This window comes from Clupea harengus, unplaced genomic scaffold (genome assembly GCF_900700415.2).
Source record: "Clupea harengus unplaced genomic scaffold, Ch_v2.0.2, whole genome shotgun sequence".
Lineage (NCBI taxonomy): Eukaryota > Metazoa > Chordata > Actinopteri > Clupeiformes > Clupeidae > Clupea > Clupea harengus.
In genome coordinates this window covers 18,539-40,378 of record NW_024880007.1, presented here as the reverse complement: position 1 = coordinate 40,378, position 21,840 = coordinate 18,539, and the positions used below count along the sequence as shown (strand labels likewise).

Here is a 21,840-nt window from a genome sequence, read left to right as displayed (position 1 = left end):
TGTCGTGAATATGAGACTCTCCTGCTGTAAAATCAGGACCAATCAGAGAAGAGTCTGTCCTGCTTTGGTTCCCGCCCACACAGTGTCAAAAGTCATAACTCGAGCGAGCAGATCCAGTTTTCGCGAGAGCGTATGTCAGTCTCTGCGCTCGCAGTTGTTGAAATTCCTCTCGCAGCTGCTTACATTGAGTGCGCAGACGAAATTCACGCTCGCGAAAACCTGAAAGTCGCTCGAATACACGCTTCCTCGCGTGTGTGAGTTTTGACACTAAAATGACGCCATACCAAACATTTGGTTTGATTCCACCTTATCATCTTAACATATAATGGTTTGAATACATGATTTTGCGATTAGATGGTTTTCTTCACGTTGGAACAAATTAGTGTTGCAATATGAGTGACAAACATATCCTAGCATAATGCAGCTTTGGTCAGCAGATTAGGCTACATCTTGAAACGAGGCTTCATCAAAATGTACAGACGTACAAAAGTGATCCATTTGAACCTCAACCTCTTGTCATGACAATACATGTTTTTGGTTAGGTATATTGGCGCAAAACCCTCCTTTATATACATCTTGGTTACAGGGCATCTTACAAAACAATGAATAAATGACACCATCATATTTAAGATGAAGCAAAGGTGGTTCAACAGTCATTTTGCATCCATTTAGACAGCAAATGACCCCACTGTGGTCCTACCTAACATATCTTTTGCTGCAGATTATACTTTCGGTTTCCAAATCTAATCTTACATAACAACTAAAATGACATTGGGTGCATGTCACTTGGTTGCGCCGTCTTTGTATGTCAGTTGCTTCAAGGAGTTTGAAAGAGCAGTATCGTCCAGTCAGGAGGAAAATAAAATACATTATCACTCTGTATTGTTTACATCTGATGAAGACAAATATGACAACCGCAACGCTTCTGGTAGTCCTATGTAGTTTCCACGTTGCTTCAGGAGGTTAGTTTGCTGTTTTTATTTTCGTATAAAGCTCTCGTTTGGGTTTTTGTTTGTTGTCCCTTTGTGTCGTGGAGATTTGGCACAGGGTTCATAATCTTTTGGAATATTAAAAACTGTGTGAAGATTTCAGCTTGCTTGTCTTGAAAGTCAGCCATGTAAACTCCATGAAGAGTTTGATAGTTGCGGATGTTATTCTGTTTGGTTAAATGTGACGTATCGGTAGGCTGTTAAGCTTTCCATTGTTGGCACATTTTTATTTTTCAAAGATTTTAGCATATTATGTAACTGTTTAAGAGTATTTTACACACTAGGGATTTGATGTTGGTCATGGCAATGTGTTGGTTATGCATGCTGGAATTTTAGGGCTTATGATCGCTCGAATGCCTGAGGTTATGCTACTGCAGATTAGGCTAAGGATACGTGTGTGTGAGGCAATTTGACAGAGTAAATAGACGAAACATCATATGAATTGTCATCGTGCTAACCTGTAACCTAACCTATTGTTATGTATGTGATTTCATGCACTATTTTATGTGTTCTATTTATAGCACCACTGTATGGTTACTGCGCACTCTAGCATTGGTTCATATAATAAGATATGCGCATTGAATGTGTGTGTGTAATAGGGGCATACACAACACTTATTTTCACTTTTCTATGCCCTTTGATTGGCATAAAATAATTTCACAGTGTGTCAAAGTGAAAGATCCCCTGCAGTTTCGTTTTATTTTACAAACGTGGGTACAGAAGGTCCACCCAGAGACTGATGATGATCATGGGCCTAGTAGGTGTGTCTCTTTTTGAGAATAATGTTTCCAGATGTCAAAAATGTAACAATAATAGCATATAATAACATTTATGGCAATAAATAATAGCAACAACAAAAACAAGAATAATAATTTATAAAATATTTTACCCAGAAATGTGACTGCGGGCAAAATGTAAAATGCAAACTTTATGTCTTGTATCTATTCTATTTAACTTACAAATCCAGATAATGAATGCATTAATGCACCGATTACAGTTCACATCTAGATCATTTATACAGAATTCATGAATTAATGCATTTAATTCACTGTTAGAGTATTCAGTATCACAGGCTTGCTTTATGATTTTTAAGTGTGCAAATGAGCACTGCAGATTGCATTTAATACATAAATGTTTAATCTTAAAAATATATAAATTATATTGGATTTTTTTCATCCAACTAATGGATTTATAACAAGTATAAGTGACAGATTGAGCTTATACATCAAAATATCAGATATCAATATAGTTAATTGCAGAACTAATGTTATCTGCTATGTGTTGGGCACATATTGATAGGTAGAATTGATGGATTATTTTATATCATCTGAATCTGCCTTAGTTGTAGAGTACGCCAACAGATTAAAGAAAGTTACATTAGCTGAGCACACCACTCTCATTCTTCAGGCCACCAGTGCACTACAGAGATACGGAGGCCTCAACATGTTAGTATTATAATGTGCTTTTGTTTGTCATTCAGTATCCAGACATGTAGTACATTCATCTAATAAGAGCAATTCTCAGCAACTCTGGATGTCAGTGACAGTTTACCCAGAAGAATTTGATATGTATGATTGACTGTGGAAAAAGGAGTGTCAACAAAGACTAACACATGTGCTCATTTTGCTACAAATTGTAGTGTACATTAGGAATTCAGTTTACAGATGAAAAAGTTGTGTTTTAAGGGATCTTTATGGTATTGTGTAATATGCTGTTGATGTTTTGAAATGAAATTGAATTTAAACCTGAATATATAGAGCCTTGCAAAAGTGTTCAACACCCCTGGAAGTCATCTCCATTTTGTGGTTTACAGAAGATACTTAGACATCATTTCCCAATCAGTATTTTTATTGTGTACACTTAAGCTTTGTATATTTCTGAAGTGAAAACACATTTAAAATTAAAATATTCAACCCCTATACATTAACCCTTGGTAGAGAATGCCTTTGCTTTGTTTGAAATGGGTTAAGTACCAGCGTTGCTCATTGTTCTGCAGTGTTTGTCCTCATTCTTTTGGTAGAATTGATATAGATCATCTAGATTGGTGGGATGGGGCTCCTGGACTATAGCGCCACAGATTCTCAGTTGGATTGTGATCAGGGCTTTGACTGAGCCATTCTAGAACATTAATATGACTGTTTTTGATCCACTCCAGTGTTGCTTTAAAGTCGGTTCAGACTAAATTGTTAGATTTAAAAATGTAAAGATTTGCCAAGAGACAAGCTGCAAACCAGCAACTTGTTGCAACAAAGTGTTCCAACAGACTACGACATGTCCTCTTGGGATTTTGAGTAGAATTTTTTTGTATTCATTTTTCCTTCAAGTTTCCCAGTTCATCAGATGAGAAATATCCCCACACCATGGCATTACTACTGCCATATTTCAGTATAGGGATGGTGTTTCTGAGGTCGTCAGGCGAACTTCAGGCGACACAGAGACATGAGTAGACAGAGTTTATTGGAAACAGCCAGCACAGGGGGGAACACAAAAGCAAAACTGGTAATTAACACTCAAAAGATATTGTCCACTAGTACAAAGCTCAGAAGTTCACTGTCCAACAAAACAAAACGCTCAGGAGTTTTAGAGCAAACGAAGGACAACTGAGTAATCACGCAAACTAGGAAAACAAGGCACGAAAACACAGGAGCTGGGAGAGATCATGGAGAGATAGAGTGACAGGTGCAGGTAATCAGGGGACTGGGAAGGTGACTGAGGCAGGTGAGTTGAATCAGGAGGGGGCGTGGCAGGAGCAGGGCTCAGTGCTGGCGAGACAGAGGCATTGACAGTGTTGGATTTACACCACATCCAGCGCTTTCAGTTTGGCCAAAATGCTCTATTTTGGTATCATCTGACCCTTAAACCCTTTCTCACATCTTAAGTAACTTCCATAGATGCTTTAATGTGGATCTTAAACAATGCCTTTTTTAGTCACCCTCCCCTAGAGCCCAGTGTTGTGTGGAGCTCTTTAGAGTGTTGACTCCTACACCTGCAGTCCAACTGCAGCCACTGAACTTTGCCACTTTTTCAGGGTGATGACTGGACTTTGGTGGCCTCACCAGTTAATGTCTTCCTCTAATGCTTAGTTTGGGGAGTCAGCCTTTTCTACAGTGTAGAAGGTGTGATGCAACTTTCTTTTTATAGATCCAGTAGTGCTCAGTTGGACATCTAAACACAAGATATTTAGAGTCTTTTCCTCACAACCTTGCTTATGCCCCTTACACAGAGTGATTTTTATCTCCAGAAAGTGATCTCTACTTTAACCACTCCTAGGTTGTACATAATTATGATCAGTTAAGTGGCACCTCTGTATCAGTTTTCAATAACTTGCCATCTAGAACTGAATCCTGAACTCAAAAGCACAGGGGTTTCAATTCGAACTCAAGTAGTATATTTATTTATTTTCAATGTTCACAGACAAATAACCTATTTTGCCTTTGGAAATATACTAGAACATGTTTGGAATATTTGCAATAAAAATACTGATTAAAAAAATATGTATCTGACAAGTATCTTTTGAAATTGTGATGATTATGATTTTCAGGGGGTTTGAATACTTTTCTGCCAGGCACTGTAATATGGTAGAAAATGGTAGATAATGACAATGATAATGGAATGATTTCACAGGTTTCACAAGCAAATTGTCTCACGACAGACCCTTTTTCTCTTTCAGTGATCCACACTCATCAGTATTACTTTACTGCCACGTCTGGCATCCCAAACTTCCCAGAGTTTGTAGTTGTTGGTGTTGTGGATGGCCAACAGTGTGTCCAATATGACAGCTTCACCAAGAGATTGGTCCCAAAAGAGTGGATGGCTAATAAAGGAGACTCTGATCACTGGAACTGGCAAACCGGAATTGCATATGGACATGAGGCTGTATTTAAAGTCGACATACGTGATCTAACATCTCGCTTCAACCAGACTGAAGGTACATTTTCATCACATTATTTCTGCTCTACTCTCCCGTCTTTCCAGTCTTTCAAAGATAATTGAGTGAACGATTGAGTTAAGTTTTTGAGTTAAGAGTCAGCCAGAGTGTGACCAAGAGAGGTAAACATGCAGGGAATAAGTCTGTTTTTCAGCAGTGTTAAAAACAAAGCAGAGTCAGTCTTTTCAATACAAATGCAAATATGTAAGATTTACTCTGGGGTCGTACAAAAATCCCCTGATCGTTGTTGTGGATAAATGTTAAACCACTTACAAATGATTGGATAATCAAGACGAAAGCTATATTTCAGTATCAGTCACTAATAAGGTCAAAATCACAGAGCCAAAAGAGACACAAACCCCAAATTGTAAGCTTCCAGAGATTTGAGAGGTAAATATTTACAATTTACAAACTATTTTTTCCAATTTAAATTGATCATACATATTTGTCCAGACATTGACAAACATATAATCTCACTCCCATCTCCGTGCTTCAGTGTCAGGACTGCATTCACTGTGGTAGTCCTGTTCAGGTTCATGTCAAACATGTGGACCCCATCTGAGCCAAACAGATCTTTGGCACAAAACTGCAAAATTAAACTTTACTCAAGAAAACTTTACTGATGAATATTGGGAGCACATTCTTTGCTCATATTGGACCAAGATACATTTGTTTGTCTCAGGGCTATAAACTCTTGGAGAGACGCATGTAACTCGAAAAACACTTGACAGCACAGCTCCAAGCGAAAACCATCTGACCCCAGAATGATAGAGGAGAGAAGTGTGTTCTTCTCCTGCAGCATCACAGAGCGAGGAAAATAGACGGGTTCGTAAAGCACTCTTCTTGACAACATTGACAGCTTTCACGTCAGTGTCCAAAGACTCATGTCTTTGGCAGCAAAATTCTCCCTATGAAGCATGCAGTGCGTCCACATCATTTGTCCACTTTTTAAACCACACACGTCTGTGCACATCGCGACACATTTTGGCCAGGGTATATCATGTTCACGGAAAAAATCGTCGATCGGAACAGAATAGAAATTCCTCCTGCATCTCATTTTGGTCGACAAACCGCACAAACGCTAAAAGCTGAGCGTTCTTTGACATATCGGTAGATTCATCTAATTGTAGTGCAAACGAATCTACACATATATTAACACTCACCCAAACACATACACACACAAGGGGCCAGAGAGGAGCATCTGAGCATGAGAGAAGAGACAAACCCACACGCAAACACACACCTGTGACCCGTACAGTGTTACACAGAACTTGTGAGGAGTCTGTCAGAGATAAGTGTATACTCTTCCGCACAGTCACACTCACTCACATGCACACAGACACATTTACATACTCACACATTTAACATATTCACACATACTCTACTCATACTCCCTCTACCGTTTAAGAAGCTCTTAAAGACCCAACTCTTCAGAGAGCACCTCCCTTCCTAACTTGCACTTCTCCTACTTAACTTGCACTTACAGCAGAAACATTCCTGCACTTTTTGTCTATTTCTTATGTAAAATAGTATTTATTATAACACTAGGTCTCTATTGCTTGTAGCTTGATTGTTCTCTCCCTTCCCTCTTGCTTTGGATAAAAGCGTCTGCTAAATGACTAAATGTAAATATTAATATCCACTTGGTAAAGGGTCCTGCTTTGCTTTGAGTCCCACCCACGCACTCTGACACAAACTGTTGACATACACAAACACACACACACACACACATACTGAGTCTCCAGCCAGTCAGAACACCAGGAGCCCATAGGGGCCAACGCGGATTATCTTCAGCTACAGCTCTTACTCTACGTTTCCATTCAGGCGAATTATCGGCAGCCGGTATTTCGTCTAGGGGGCATTGTCAGAAAAATCATGTTTCTCTGTTAAGTAGCAAGTTCGGTTGCAGTGCAGCGCTAATATAGCAGATTAGCTTGTGAAGTCATGAAAATATGATAGATGTTGTGGCTGTCACTCGTGCTCTCATTCATTTACTTATCCATTAAATGTATTCCTTTATACATTTGTGTTCTCTGATTCATTTATATCAGCCAGTTAAATCACGATATCACACATACCAGAGGCAAAACGCACCGATGAGGCTACAGGTTACAAACCAGCTAGCTTCTACATTGATCTTCAATTAAAGTGTTAGCAGCAAGCTAACAATAATGTTCGAGAGCTTCAGATAAGACCTACAATATTCTGTTTGCCCTGACAGTGTTCGTGTAGTATATAAACAACAAACCGAGTCGATGTAGACATATAAAAGTCGTGTGAACACCTGTATTCACCTTTATTCACATAAAATATTTCCCAGTAACAGAATCCCGAGACTCCGCCATCTTGCTTTGATTTTTTTGATTACTCCCGCCCATCTGCACAACTTCAGCTGTCAATTCTCACACACGTCAAACTGATTGGTTACCGCCTGGTCCGCATTTGCATAGAGTTAAAGGTTCGTCAACTTTGGAAGGGAGGCGTCGACGGTTCGTTGCGCGTCGGACGGGACTTCGTCTCCATTCATTCCCAATGAGAGCGGCACGAATATCGTCCAAATGGAAACGTAGCATTAGAGGGAAAGGAGAGGGGAAACATATTCACCGACACGTTCCCAAATGTGCATCCTTACCACACACACACTCACACACACAGAGCCACTAGAGTCTCCCTGTCTCCATCTTACTTACAAACACACAGTTAGACACTCAGCAGCCCTCGCTCACACACACACACACTCCTAACACACTGGGCCAGTGGTGTCTCCCGCACTAGCTGCTCTCTCTGAATTAGACTGCTGCCTCTCAGGGGGACACAAGAAGGAGTGTGTTACACACCTACACACCTACACACACACACACACACACACACACACACACACACACACACACACTTTAATGTACACACAACATAATGTGCATACTATCCCTAACATGCACTCACCTGCCAGAATGTTGTTTTCAGTCAGCACAAATCATTATGTTAGGGTGCTAATGTGACCAAGATTTGAAGCGGAGTGGCCGTTGTTCCTCAAACTATCATTACTAGTTCTAAATGGGTTCTATGGCCAAAGTCCCACTGCTATTTCCATACCTCACAATGCATTAACAAGGATGATAGTGTGTCAGTAAATTACTAAACAGTGTACTGTATGTAGAGATAAACTGCTTTAATGAATAATGTATTATGTGCATGTGAGCTCTGGATTTAAAATATAAAATACTTACCACCAGTGGTGGGTGTATGCAGCAGTAGGTATACCAAAATAACATAAGCACATAAGAGATAATGCTCATTAACCCTGTCTAACAAACAATGTGTCAGTTACTCAGTAGACAGATGATCCAAAATGATGATACTAATTAAAAACCACGGGAGAGCAATACACTAGAAACACTGGAATGCTAGACACAGAGGAACTAAGACGAACTGGCACTGAGAGGGGAACACACAAACTATATACACTAGATAGGGAAGGATGATGAGGATCAGGTGAAACCAATCAAGGCAATCACCTAAGGCGGGACACCCTGCTTTTAGTTTTTCTGTCTCTCTTGTGCACACACATGAACACACATACTAATGACTTGCCACACATGTGAGCAGGCCATGCACTCATGAAAGCAGATACAAGCTCGTGCTGATGGTTATTCAGCTTCTGGGTGACAGTTGAATCAGAATCAGAATTGGATTTATTGCCAAGTAGGTTTACACCTACTTGGAATTTTTTCTGGTGTGAAGGTGCATACAGTAAACATAAAAACATACAAACACAATAAGTACTACACATAACATAAAACATAAAAATACAAATAAGTACTACACATAAGAAAAGTACTACACATAAGAACCAAAAAACACAATATATACGATACAAATATATAAACAATGAATATAAAAAAGTAAAGTGGAAAGTAGAGTGCAAAATGCAATGAATGCAGAATGAATAATAGAATGATGCAGATGATGAAGGTAGTGAGGAATCAGAGGTGTGATTCTGACGATTCTAAAATCTTTCTCACCATCTTACCCTTAGGTGTGCACACGTGGCAGAGGATGTATGGCTGTCGGTGGGATGATGAGAGTAATGCTGTCGAAACATTTGATCAGTATGGTTATGATGGAGAAGACTTTATCTCACTGGATCTGAAGAACCTGAGATACATTGCTTCAAATCAAAAGGCTGTCTTAACAAAAAACAAGTGGGACAATGGCAGGTCTGATCTTGACAGGTGGAAGCATTTCTACTTCCAGTACTGCATTGAATGTATGAAGAAGTATTTGCAGGATGGGAGCAGCATTCTGGAGAGAACAGGTACAGCAGCACACAACACTGATAACTGCATTTGCTTTACATTGGGCAGGACTCCAGTCATTATGTTGAAACTAAAGTCCTCCTCCAAGAGATATCACCTGTTCAATCTCTAATCAAATGTATTCACTTTATTTATGTACATCAATGTAGTACAATGTAATGTACCGTATTTTCCGCACTTAAAGGACCCATCGTATGCCCATTTTACCACAAGTAAATATGGTTCCTTGGGGTCTTAATGAAATGTCTGTAACATACTTTGGTCAAAATACCACAAGAATCATTTAAAACAGCCCTCCAAGGAGTGACCTGTTTTGAGTGCCTGTTCCTTTAAATGCTAATGAGCCAGCTCTCCCCTCCTCCACGAGATGCGCTCCCCTAGCTTTAACACTTCCCTCCACCCCAACACAAGGGAATGGTTTTTGGATGAGAGAACTATTTCTAGTGATGGCGAAATGAAGCTTCATGAACCTTTGAAGCTTTTCAGCCAGACGTGTTGAAAAAAGGTTCACTACTCGAAGCGTCGTTCGCTCTCTAGTGACACCTGCTGTTCAATAAAAATACGTTGTAAGAAAGATTTTCTCGGGACAATGAATTTGTTAAATTTGTTGTGGTGCGCAAGGCCTGCCAAAATAACATGCACGAAAACGTATGGTAAAGAAAACGTACCTCCATTAATTCAAATTTCATTGTAGGCGAAAACAACGACAATAAAGGCTTTATTTTGCTATTCTTTGTTCTAATAATAGTCAGACCTGTAAAATTTACAGCTGTATGGTGGCACAACGGTTAGCGACGTCACCTCCAGGTGTGGACTACATAGTTTCGAAGCTTAATCTAAGCAAATTTTAACCCGATGTTTTGGATAAAAACTCCTGCTAATTATCTTTACTATATTCTGTAGCCTATGCTGTTGGAAGAGAGTTAAAGTGTATTTGGAATACAGGTCAGTACTTTTGTAAAACCAATGGTAGTGAGAGTGCTTTTGGCCAACTGGTCAGTGAAAGTGCAGGGCACTGAAAAGGGGGCGAAAGTGCTTTGTGCAACTGGATCAAGGGCTTTCTCTTCCTAACTGGCTCCATAACTCTATCTCAAATAATCTATACTACTAACAACACCAAACAATCTAAATCTCCAACTCCCGCTAAATCTCCAACCACTGACAACAACAACCACGAATACGAGATGGGAATTTGGACATCGTATTGTCGAAGCGTCCCGCCAAAAGTGAACGAACGAACCACTTGGTGAAGCACTTGATTCAAATGAGGCTTCAGACGTCACGAGTGACGTCATATCGGCAAAGCGATACAAGCCTCGATACGCGTTCCGTCCGGAAGTGCTTCATTTTCGTGACACAAGCTCCGAAGCCTCGGGTTCATTTGTAACATCACTAACTATTTCTCATAAAGACAATATATACTTATATACAAATTCCACTCCATAGACATCCAAACGAACTATCTACTGTAGAAGTAAGCATAGATCAAATAGGCTAGCTTAACTGTTCACACATAAATGTGTTGGCCACATCTTTAGCGATTGCTGTACACCAGCTGGCTCCTACACACTACAACATGCTAATGTTGCTAACTTTTACACAAAGCCTATAATTTCACTGTCAGGTTATTTTGTGTCAACAATTAATCTCGAAAACCTTCAACTACCAAACTAGTTCACAGAAATCTTGTTGTTTGCGGTAGGTACTATATACCCATGCAAACGTAAATTCTCACAGGAATTACATCCAGACGAACTGCTAAGCTAGCCTATTTGATCTATGCTTACTAGAATAGCTAGCTAGCAGCATGAGGCAAATGAAGCCCTCAAGATGCTCTGTCGTCGGCTGCACAGATCTGTACATAATGTCTCAGCCTCAGAAGACACAAGAGCGAAATGGATTGAATTCATATTTAATGGTAATGTTCCGGAAAGAATTGGCAAAAGTCTGTTGGTGTGCGCAAGCCACTTTGAATTGGACTGTTTTACCAATCTGGGCCAATATAACTCTGGACTGGCAACAAGATTGACCTTGCAAGCGAGATCGGTACCATCTATTTGTCGCAGTACAGACGAGGGAATTTAAAGTATCTTTAAAAATTATGATTTTGACCGTTTAGTGTGGGTGGTTAGCGACGTTACCAATGTTGGAGAGGGGTTGAGGGGATGTTATGTGATCCCTTAGGCTAGTCATGTATGCCTTGTAAATATGAATTCAATCAATTTCGTTCTTGTGTCTTCTGACGCTGGGACGTTATGTACAGATCTGTGCAGCCGACCACAGCGCATCTTGAGGGCTTCATTTGCTTCATGCAGCTAGCTTAGGGTGACCAGATTTCCCAGACCTAAAACCGGGACACTTTGCGCGCGACCGTAATGCTCGTGCACGCACATGCTTTTTATCCTGAACGTGCCCAGGTCAGACATAGACATATATTTTGCCAACAGCACACATAGGCCTACTGTTCACAACATAATGGGGTATCTCAGTTATTATTCATGCATTTTCTATGTAGCCTACATATCCAAGAAAAAATATTAAAAGACATTGAGTGAGTTTTGTGTGGGACCAACTTTATTTTTCAGAATTAAAGCATTCTTTTGGAAAATGTACCCACTGAACTTGTGAAAAAGTTTGTGAAAAGGTATTTTTCATTGCATGGCAATAAACAAACTATTTTGAACCTCTGCCACAGGCTTGAACTAAAGTTATGGTGACACTTTACAGTAAGGGTACATGAATTATGAATTATTATTGTGCTTTACTTCATTCCTTTATATCTTATGAATCATCAGGAATTGACATGAGTTCATAGCCTCTCATTCATGACCTCATGCATGAACAACACATCAACTAAAGCATTAGGTGGGTATATTATTAGGCACAAGTTGTGTTCAAATCAGAATTTGCGCAGTGATGACCACATTGTTTTGCATAAAAAGAAATAATCATGATCATACTTATTAAATCACAATTCATAGTGATGTGCCGTACCTAATGCTTTAGTTGTGTTGTTCATTTATGAGGTCACGAATGACAAATTAACACGTCAATTCCTGATGATTCATGGGATATTAAGGAATGCAGTAATACATAAATCATTAATGACATAATGCATAATATTACATATACTACATCAATTAATTCATGCGTGAATTCATGATAATTGTATCCTGTACCCTTAGCGTAAAGTGTTACCAGTGTTATTCCAACAACACACACACCCTATTGGAAACATTCATTCCGTATATTTGTTAGAGGAGTGAATTTGCTGAAGTATCATTTTATTGGCTAACGTCCCCTCCTCAGCAGCCCGCTTGAGCTTACCACTTCCAGCGCTAACATTGCTAAAATAGGTGGCTATGCTGCTAGCCCCTGCCTCTACCCACCTGGGGTTATGTTTGGCTGTTTTCACATGATCTTTCACATCTGCGCTACCACCATGGCTTACAGAAAATGAGGTTTTGCAGTGTGTGCAGAACGCTGCATAATCATCGCCCTGGACTAGCTATGGATATAGCCTGACCATTAAAACTAGACAGATAGAAGAGGCTTTTGCAACAATGTTTACAAATATACATTGTAACGCTGGCTGCACAGATTATGCAGACACAGACCACTACGATTGACTGACACACACACACATTGTTCAAATCAACTGCTGGACGCTTTATTAGTCCTTCTACATGGGTTTAGTTAATGATCGGGCTATAATAAGTAGGGATGGGTATCGTTTGGGTTTTTTCCAATACCGGTGCTAAACCGATACTTTTAAAACGATACCGGTGCCTGAACTGATACTTTTTTTTTTTTTAAGCACAAAGCGACGATTGACGACATTAAAGAAAGGCTTTTTTTATTCCCAAGGCAATTTTTTTTCTTCAAATTGAACAATATATTAACTGTTTAAAGTATATTATAAATAAAAAACCATACAAAACACTTGGCTTCAAACTACAGCTTCAAACTTTTTAACTTCAAACTATGAACATTATATTAACTGTAAACAACAGTTTATAGTATACTTAAATAAATATAAATAAATACAAAAAACAGCTTCAAACTTCTTTTGCAAAAATAAGAGCATATTTGCCTTTGGAGTCAAAAATGTATTATTTTGTTTGCATTTATTTCATGAAATTTCACCATTTTATGAGTTGTTTACCTATCTTTTCTATCTTGTTTATAATTAATCTTGTTACTTGAGCACACTGAGTACGAGAAAATGTGTACTGCCCCTTTAAGAGACTACCGTAGGTTAGCTGTCATCTCCGTTTATTTTTCAGTCTTCGGTTGCTGATCTGCCTTTGACTCTTGCCTTCTCTCCCCTCTTTTCACGCAATTGTTTTGTTGCATTTGCTGCACGTCGCGATGTTTGAATCTTTTTGTGCGAAATACAGCCACACTTTTGACCGTTTACCTTTCGGTATTTTCTCTGTTAAAAGGTTGATGGCTAGTTCTGTTTGTGCTTGCTCTGTGAAATGCTGCCTGCTCTTCACCGTCATAAGACTGTTGCTATGAAAACACCAATGAGCATTGGGAGCTGGGGCAGTTTTACATGTGCCCCACGGAATCTGCCTAGCGACCGTGTTCAATTGGCGCAGGCACCGAAATGAAGCACCGAAATCTGCGTTGCATTTCGGTCCGGGTAGGTACCGGTTGTATTGGAACCGGTTCCATATTGGTACCGGTTCTTGGTACCCAACCCTAATAATAAGACCACATCGGCTATGTAATCGCTGACAACCGGGACAATTTCATAGTGGTTGGTGTAAACCGGGACATTTTAGCGTCCCGTTTTTGTCGGGACTCGGGACACGCAACTCAAAATCGGGACTGTCCCGGTCAAACCGGGACGTCTGGTCACCCTAAGCTAGGTAGCTATTCCAAATGTATCCGAGGTTTGGGGGGGTAGACATGCCAGATACCCAAATTAACGTGTAGAAGCACTAACAAAGTAGAATTTTCATAATATGTCCCCTTTAAAAGCCTTTCATTTTCTCAAAAAACGACAGTGCGCCTTATAATCCGGAGCGCCTTATATATGGATTCATTCTGGTTGTGCTTACTGACCTCGAAGCAATTTAGTGTGGTACACAGCGCTCTGTCAAAATGTTTTAGTACGACTTTGGTAAACTACAAAGCTGCACCGCTTGCAGCATTACAGCTACCGTAGTCAGGAGCGTCGCGGAGTAATACATACTGTGCTTCACCATAATATTACAGTGTGTGTGTATAAGGACCCCACAATGGCACCTGTCAAGAGACACGCTTACGACGCCGACTTCAAACTCAAGGCTATCAGTCACGCAGTAGAACATGGAAATAGAGCAGCTGCGAGATAATTCAACATTAATGAATCAATGGTACGGAAGTGGAAGAAGCAAGAAGATGACCTGCGCCAAGTAAAGAAGACCACACAGAGTTTCCGAGGGAACAAAGCGAGGTGGCCACAGTTACAGTTACAGTGGGTTATTGAACAGAGAGCAGCAGGTAGAAGCGTCTCTACAGTCTCTATTCGACTGAAGGCAACAGCGTTAGCACGGGACATGAATATCAATGACTTTCGAGGCGTTCCTTCTTGGTGCTTTCGTTTTATGAAAAGACGTAATCTCTCCGTCCGCACACAAACTAGTACCGTCTCGCAGCAACTGCCAAAAGATTACGAAGAAAAGCTTTCCGCTCATACTGCAAAAACAAGATCACTGAAAAGAAGATCCGGCCAGAGCACATCACCAACATGGACGAGGTTCCCCTCACCTTTGATATCCCCGTGAACCGCACCGTGGAGAAAACAGGGACCAGAACGGTGTCTATACGCACCACAGGGAACGAGAAGTCATCCTTCACTGTAGTTCTCGGTTGCCAGGCTAATGGCCAGAAACTTTCACCCATGGTCATTTTCAAGAGGAAGACTTTGCCAAAAGAAAAGTTTCCAGCCGGCGTCATCATCAAAGCTAACCCGCTAATCCCGCTAATCCAGTGCGCCCTATAGTGCGGAAAATACGGTAGTCTATTTTCAGATAGTTATTCCATGGAGACAAACATTAGACCACTCTGTGCCTTTGCTTTCCTGCATTGCTGTCATTTTCATTATTATTGTTGTATTGTTACTATTCTTTGTCATTGTTACTATCCCCTTCTCTTACTACCTTGATCTTCCAGTCTCCCCTGAGGTCACCCTCTTCCAAAAGGACTCGGGAGTGGTGTGCCATTCCACAGGCTTCTATCCTGACGGAGTGGTGATCACCTGGAAGAGGGATGGAAAGGACCTGCATGAAGACGTGGATGTGGGGGAGACACTGCCCAATGAGGATGGAACCTTCCAGAAGAGAGCTGAGCTTACAGTGTCACCTGATGAGAGGAAGAAGGGACAGTTCACTTGTGAAGTGGAACACAGAAGCGGAAAGCCCATTGTTAAGACCTTGATTGTGGAAGATGGTAAGAACCAACACCTTAAACACCAGTATGGAGACGGACCATTGCCTTGTTACATGTTATTGTGGTGTTAATGAAACCTCAAAAAACCTGAAGTAGAATGTAAATAATGACTCTAACCATATATGCTTTTTCATGAACCAATCCTACCACTATTGAACATTTGCTGTGTAACTGTGTAACTGTCTCATACTTCCAGTAACACACCACTGATGGTGTACTGCAGCGTATGGAATGTCAAAACTAGTCTAAATCATTTCATAATGCGTTCAGGTCCAAATCTTCAGGACCTACGCTAACAGATTTACAGAAAGGTGTGAGTTTAGTAGAGGAAATAAATAATGTAGGTAAACAGACTAAATAAATGATATCGATGATAGAAACTACCAAGCAACTATGCTTCCACCTGCTGTAATGAGCAGTAGATGCATCCATAACTTGGAGCAATGCTTCCAGAAACACAAAATCATTGGCAGTTGCCACCATAGTTACAGTATAAAGCAACTCCTTTGGGAGACATTCTCCATGATAAGGAGGCACAGAACTCATCAGAGCATTGATCTGCCTCCGTCAGTTACACCAATCACACATCAATCCAAGTTTCAGAATAACTTCCAGAAAAATGGCGTGTTCAGCTTTTAAAAACGAAACCACTTTTTAAAAGAATTTAGCTTTTTTACAAAATTACACAATTTGATTTATTGACATTTTTGGCACATTTGTAGGCTATGTGATGGAATGAATGTTGTAATGCTCTAAAATCAGTGTTTCTCTCCTTTGAGGTCTTCATACTGGATAGTGTTGTCATGTACAGAGAGGGGAGACATACTTGTTGAGTAGTTTTATTTAACAGGTCTGTGCGCCACCCCAGACTCACTGTAGGATGATGTGTGCATGTGTGTCGTGTGTGTGCATGTGTGTCATGTGTGTCATGTGTGCATTTAATGCTGTTGCGGAGGCGATTAATGGAGACCTTCCTTTTCTGTAGGCAAGAACCTTGTTGGCATCATCATTGGCTGTGTCATCACTGCTCCTGTCGTGATCGGTGTGGTTGTTGCCATTGTCATAATGAAGAAGAAAGGTGAGAGTAACATCTTTCATGCCATTTCAGTGTTTCTGATTTCAGCCTTGATGATGCATCAGCATAATAAACATTCTCTTGTATCTTTACAGGCTACAACAAGGCATCACGTGAGTACCTCTTGCAGCTATAAGCCTGACATGATAGAGTGAACTTGAAATACTCACACTTCTAGATAACTACAATATTGATATTAGAATAGAAATAGAATTAGAACTAGAATATTTGATAATTTGATAGTATCTTGGTCCTCAATCTTTTAACATCTGTTATATATTTGTGTCTTTGTAATCTTGTTAAAACACTAACAAACATTTATTTGATGACAAGGCATACAGAAAGTACTGAAAAAAATGAATTACAAAACATACAAGATTTAAAGGTTGTTGTGATATACGAGTTTCATATGTGTTTTTACGTGTTTTTGTTTTATATGTGCTTTGACCTTCTCACAGAGTCCGATGCCAGTATTGATACCTCTGTCCCATTGCAAGGTACGGTTCATACTTCAGTTTAGACAAGGGGTTCTCAAACTTTTGCAAGCCTGTGCTTCCCAAATCAAAATGATTTTGGAGGATCGGTTATGAGTGTATATGTTGGTGTTGTGCTTATGTTGTAAGATTGTGATATGAATAAATATATAATAAAAAGGCAAGAGGCTAGTGCTCAGTAGGCTATGGGCGATTGCAATGCTAACACCTTAATGGCAATGCGGGACACAAACCAGAGCAGGTGGATTAACAGAGATAACAATTAAAACAGAAACCAGAGAGGAAATAACATTGTATGTTTATGGCACAATACAAAACCAGTGTTAGGGATCTCAAAGCTCAAGGCTCAAGGCTCAAGTTCAGTAGGAAGAGAAAAGAGATGGAATGATGGAAGATAAAGATGTAGGATAGGCTACTGCAGACAGAAATGAGAGGAGAAGAAAATAGCCTTTTAAAACGCTGTTTAAAGTGTCCTGCAATAGCACGGTTGTAAAGCTGAGGTTATGTCTGGAAACCGAAGTGAGGAGATAGGAATAGCATTTTAAAAGGCTGTTGATACTATTGACAGCAAAACTGATCAAACTACGAAACTATTGATACGCAAGTGGTAGTCTATGTAAGGACAATCTTACATAGGCCTACCTGTGGACATCTACTACAGTTTGTTATTGATTAATCAAATTATAACTATCAGTTTTCATTGGCCAGGGTAAAGGCAGCGGTGTCTGTGATTTGTTGGTGCAACTGTAATCCAGGTCCCTGTCATTTTGTGAGTGACAGGTCCGTGGCCCCACGCCCACCTGCAAGGCCCCCAGTTTGAGAACCGCTGCTTTAGACCATTTAGGCTGGGTTGCACCAACATGGATTAAATTAATCCTGGTTTAGAGTTAATCTAGGTTTAGTAAATCCAGGTTTAAACTGGTTTATAATTAATCAGCGTTGTGTTGCACATCTTAATTTTAACCCTGGATTAGTTAAACTAGTTTAAACTAGGGTTAAAACAGGATTAGTTTATGTTCAATGTCCGCCATGATGGATTCCGACGAAATGTAAACAAATTCACAATGTATGTTTAACAAATACGGAACTAAATAGCCCTAAATAAACAAATCCGATCTTTTTCCTAAACTAGCTGCTTGTTGAATAAATGCCGTTACTGATACCGTTAGTTACCGTTTAGCCTACCACTACAGCGGCTATAGCTAATAAACACAGTTACTTTAGCCAGCTAGCTAGCTATTATGGCACGTCAAAGAGGGTCAAACTTTTCAACATTTGAAAAGATGTTGCTGACCGAGTTGATGGAGGAGTTTGGGGTTACAATTGAGGATATGAGGACTGACAGCAGTACACTAGAGAAGAAGGAGAGGAACTGGGTCCAGTTAGCTGAGCGCTTCAATGGCTCTACCGGTATCAAAGAGACGAGGGACAGGGCACAGGGCACGGAAAAACCTCAAGGCTAAAGCCAAAAAAGATGCGGCGGTCAATTTCAAACTGGCGGAGGACCACCACCAATGACTACGGATCCTCTGTCAAAGAAGATAATAGATATGATCCCGCAGCAGATTTCCCCCTACCCAACCCCTACGACGATGACGGCGTATTAGATGACAGTACTGTACAGCCACAGAAGCTGCAAGTAAGTTACTACGAACTAGATGACGTCGCTAGTTTATAATCGTTGTGTTGATTATGTACTGCTGTGACTGTGAACAGGTAAATAGGGTGTAAATATTATGAATAGCAGGTTACAATAATTGCTGTCACCCCAAGTAAGTTATCACTCTGCCCAACGCCGTTAGTTGCAGAAATAACGTGACAAAAATGACGAAAGTAGGCTATAATTTGTTGTCAATAAAACGGAGATAAACCTCCTCCAGGGGTGGTTTAAATATAAATGCTAATCCAGGTTTAGACTAGGTTTAAAATGACTGGTGCAACAGATTTGTAAACTAAGGTTAAACTAGGTTTAAAGTTTGGTGCAACTGGATTAAAAAACAAACCTGGTTTAGACCTAGTTTAAGAGTTAATCCTTGTTGGTGCAACCCAGCCTTAGTCTTCTATGTTCTGACTCAGTTTTCTAAAGACAAGCAGATATGAGTGTTTGTGTTCCCTCAGTGTAATCAGCTGTGCACTGAGGGTCATCATTTTGTGCTGATTAAGTTTGTTATTCTCATATCTATCTATTGTGTCAATTGTCTCCAGGGAAGGAGCCGAGTGTGGTAACTGCTGAGCACGAAGAGTGAGGAATGATGAAGAATCGTGCAAATCAACACTGTATTTTGTCTGTATATCATAAATATCTTAAATAGTGTGATGTATCCATAACGTTCAGATTTCAGTTCTATTTTCTTTATTTCCCGGTTTTCAGCAATAACTCATCCTTTTAAAATCTGCTGTATAGATTATAGTACAAGTTTAGTGGCTCTTAAATCTGTTCCAATGTACAAAATCTGGAAAGATTCTTCTATCAGAAAACAAATCTAAATATCATATCTACCATTTTAGTGGAGCCACTGATTGGACTATAATGACAAAAGGTATTGTGCTTTCTTTAATTGTATGGTGTTGGTTTGCAGTTTGATATAACCGAATATTGCTATTCTACTGTTGTAAGAATAGCAATAGCAATGGTGTGGCTTACAGCCATACCACACTGAGCTTGTGTGCTCTCGGAATCTAAGCAGTGCTAGGCCTGGTTAGTACTTGAATGGGAGACCAACTGGGAATACCAGGTACTGTAAACTGAAGCTGGGTGGGCCAATCCCTTGCTCAGTGGATTCTACTAGATAACTGACACATCGAGAACAAGTGGAAACTCTATCGATGGCCTATGCTCCATGGAGTGAGATGGCGAACAACAACTGTTGTAAGAGACATGAACTAAGTGTAGCATTATTTTTTATCTGTACCTCATACCCCTGGATGTGTACTCTGTCTGTCTCACTCAGACCTGAACCGTTAGTATCTAAACCCCTTCCCCCCAGAGAGCCTCCTTCCTGCTATCACCCTTTGTTCTCTGTTCTCACCCCCTCTCCCCACAGGTGAACCCCCCACCCCAATGTCTCCCATTCCTGCCATTACCTGTAGGGTGAATGGTATAAATGCCAACACATGGTACAGTCAGGTAGGCCATTTTCTGACCCCTTTATATGCTTTTCAGTTTCCGCTTCAATTGTGATAGCTTTGAAGCTATCATATGGGGGATTGAATGATCTATGTGTCTTATTTCCTGACATTGCTTGCACTATTTTATGTTATGACAAATGTTTCCAATCTGCGTTTGTCTGTAACCTAAGCATTTGCTTGGCCAATAGTCCTATGTTCATTAGCATCCAAATGGTTATTGTGGGCCCAGGCCTTGCTGTCTACAGCCCTTCACACCCAAGACAAATCTCCACACCACAGATTTATTTCACTTTCATTAGTTTCCAAGTTTCTGTCCACCCCCTTATATGTATTTTGTTATTTTGTCTTTGTTTGTTCCACTCTTATCCCTTTTATTTTGTCCAAGTCTTGTGCCTTGACTGGAAAGTCTTTTTACACATCAGCTGGCACCACTACACCACGTCCAGCACCTCCCTGTTTCTGTGTGTCCTGGAGCTTTTTGGCCTCTTGGAGCTGTGGGCTCATACTCAGGTGATGGACTGTCCACCCTCCCCCAGAGACACACATACTCACACTAAAGCGAAGGACTATTGACAATCATATGGCCACAACAGATACATGGCCATTGGACACCCGTACACTACAACCTTGGAAGACCACGTGCTTGGAAGACCATTCTTTGAACTGTTCCCGACTCAGCACTTCTTGTCATGGTAGAGACTGCCCACCCAGAACACTAACATGCATTGCAGAAGGAATCTCCATATCATGGGTGGTGGTTGTTTACATGGTTATTCTTGTGTGAGCATAGAAATGCTCATATGGGGGCCTGATAGAACCAAATATTGCTATTTTACTGTTGTAAGACACACCAACTGTAGCATTATAGCATCAAGTAGCATTGTAGCATAAAGTGTAGCATTATTTTGTATCTGTAACTCATAGCCCTGGATGTGTACTCTGTCTGTCTCACTGAGACCTGAACCGTTAGCATCTGAACCCCTTTCCCCCAGATAGCCTCCTTCCTGCTATCACCCTTTGTCCTCTGTTCTCACCCCCTCTCCCCACAGGTGAACCCCCCACCCCACTGTCTCCCCTTCCTGCCATTACCTGTAGGGTGTGGTCTCACCCCCCTCCCCTGTATTCTACCTGACTGGATGGTATAAATGCCAACACATGGTACAGTCAGGTAGGCCATTTTCTGAGCAAGAGAAGAGGGGGTCTCCACGCTGAAATAAACTCCAGAAGTCCTGACTGTATCTTCCGTTCTTCGTTTCCAGTCCGTCCGTCCGTTCATAGTTTGGCTGGCTAATTAGATTCTATCAAGTTGCAACCTCTTTAGTTGGTGGTGGGAAATGGGCAATTATTGATACTTTACTGTAGGAAGGAACAGTGATCCACCATGCAAACATGTAAAGTATTTTATATTTTCCTGTGAGTCAATGAACAGATAATTACAGATAAGACTACATTCACGGAAAAGTTTAAC

At 40.4% G+C, this 21,840-nt stretch overlaps 1 protein-coding gene across 1 annotated transcript; it reads left to right on the top strand.

Moving 5' to 3' along the window:
• Nucleotides 1–772: 772 nt before the first annotated feature.
• On the top strand, nucleotides 773–19,860 carry LOC122131095 (class I histocompatibility antigen, F10 alpha chain-like). Its single transcript, XM_042706003.1, has 7 exons — nucleotides 773–962; nucleotides 4,660–4,917; nucleotides 8,954–9,232; nucleotides 15,399–15,674; nucleotides 16,660–16,752; nucleotides 16,845–16,862; nucleotides 19,449–19,860. The coding sequence occupies exons 1-7, from the start codon at nucleotides 806–808 to the stop codon at nucleotides 19,487–19,489; spliced, it is 1,122 nt and encodes a 373-aa protein (XP_042561937.1). The 5' UTR covers nucleotides 773–805; the 3' UTR covers nucleotides 19,490–19,860.
• Nucleotides 19,861–21,840: the final 1,980 nt, after the last annotated feature.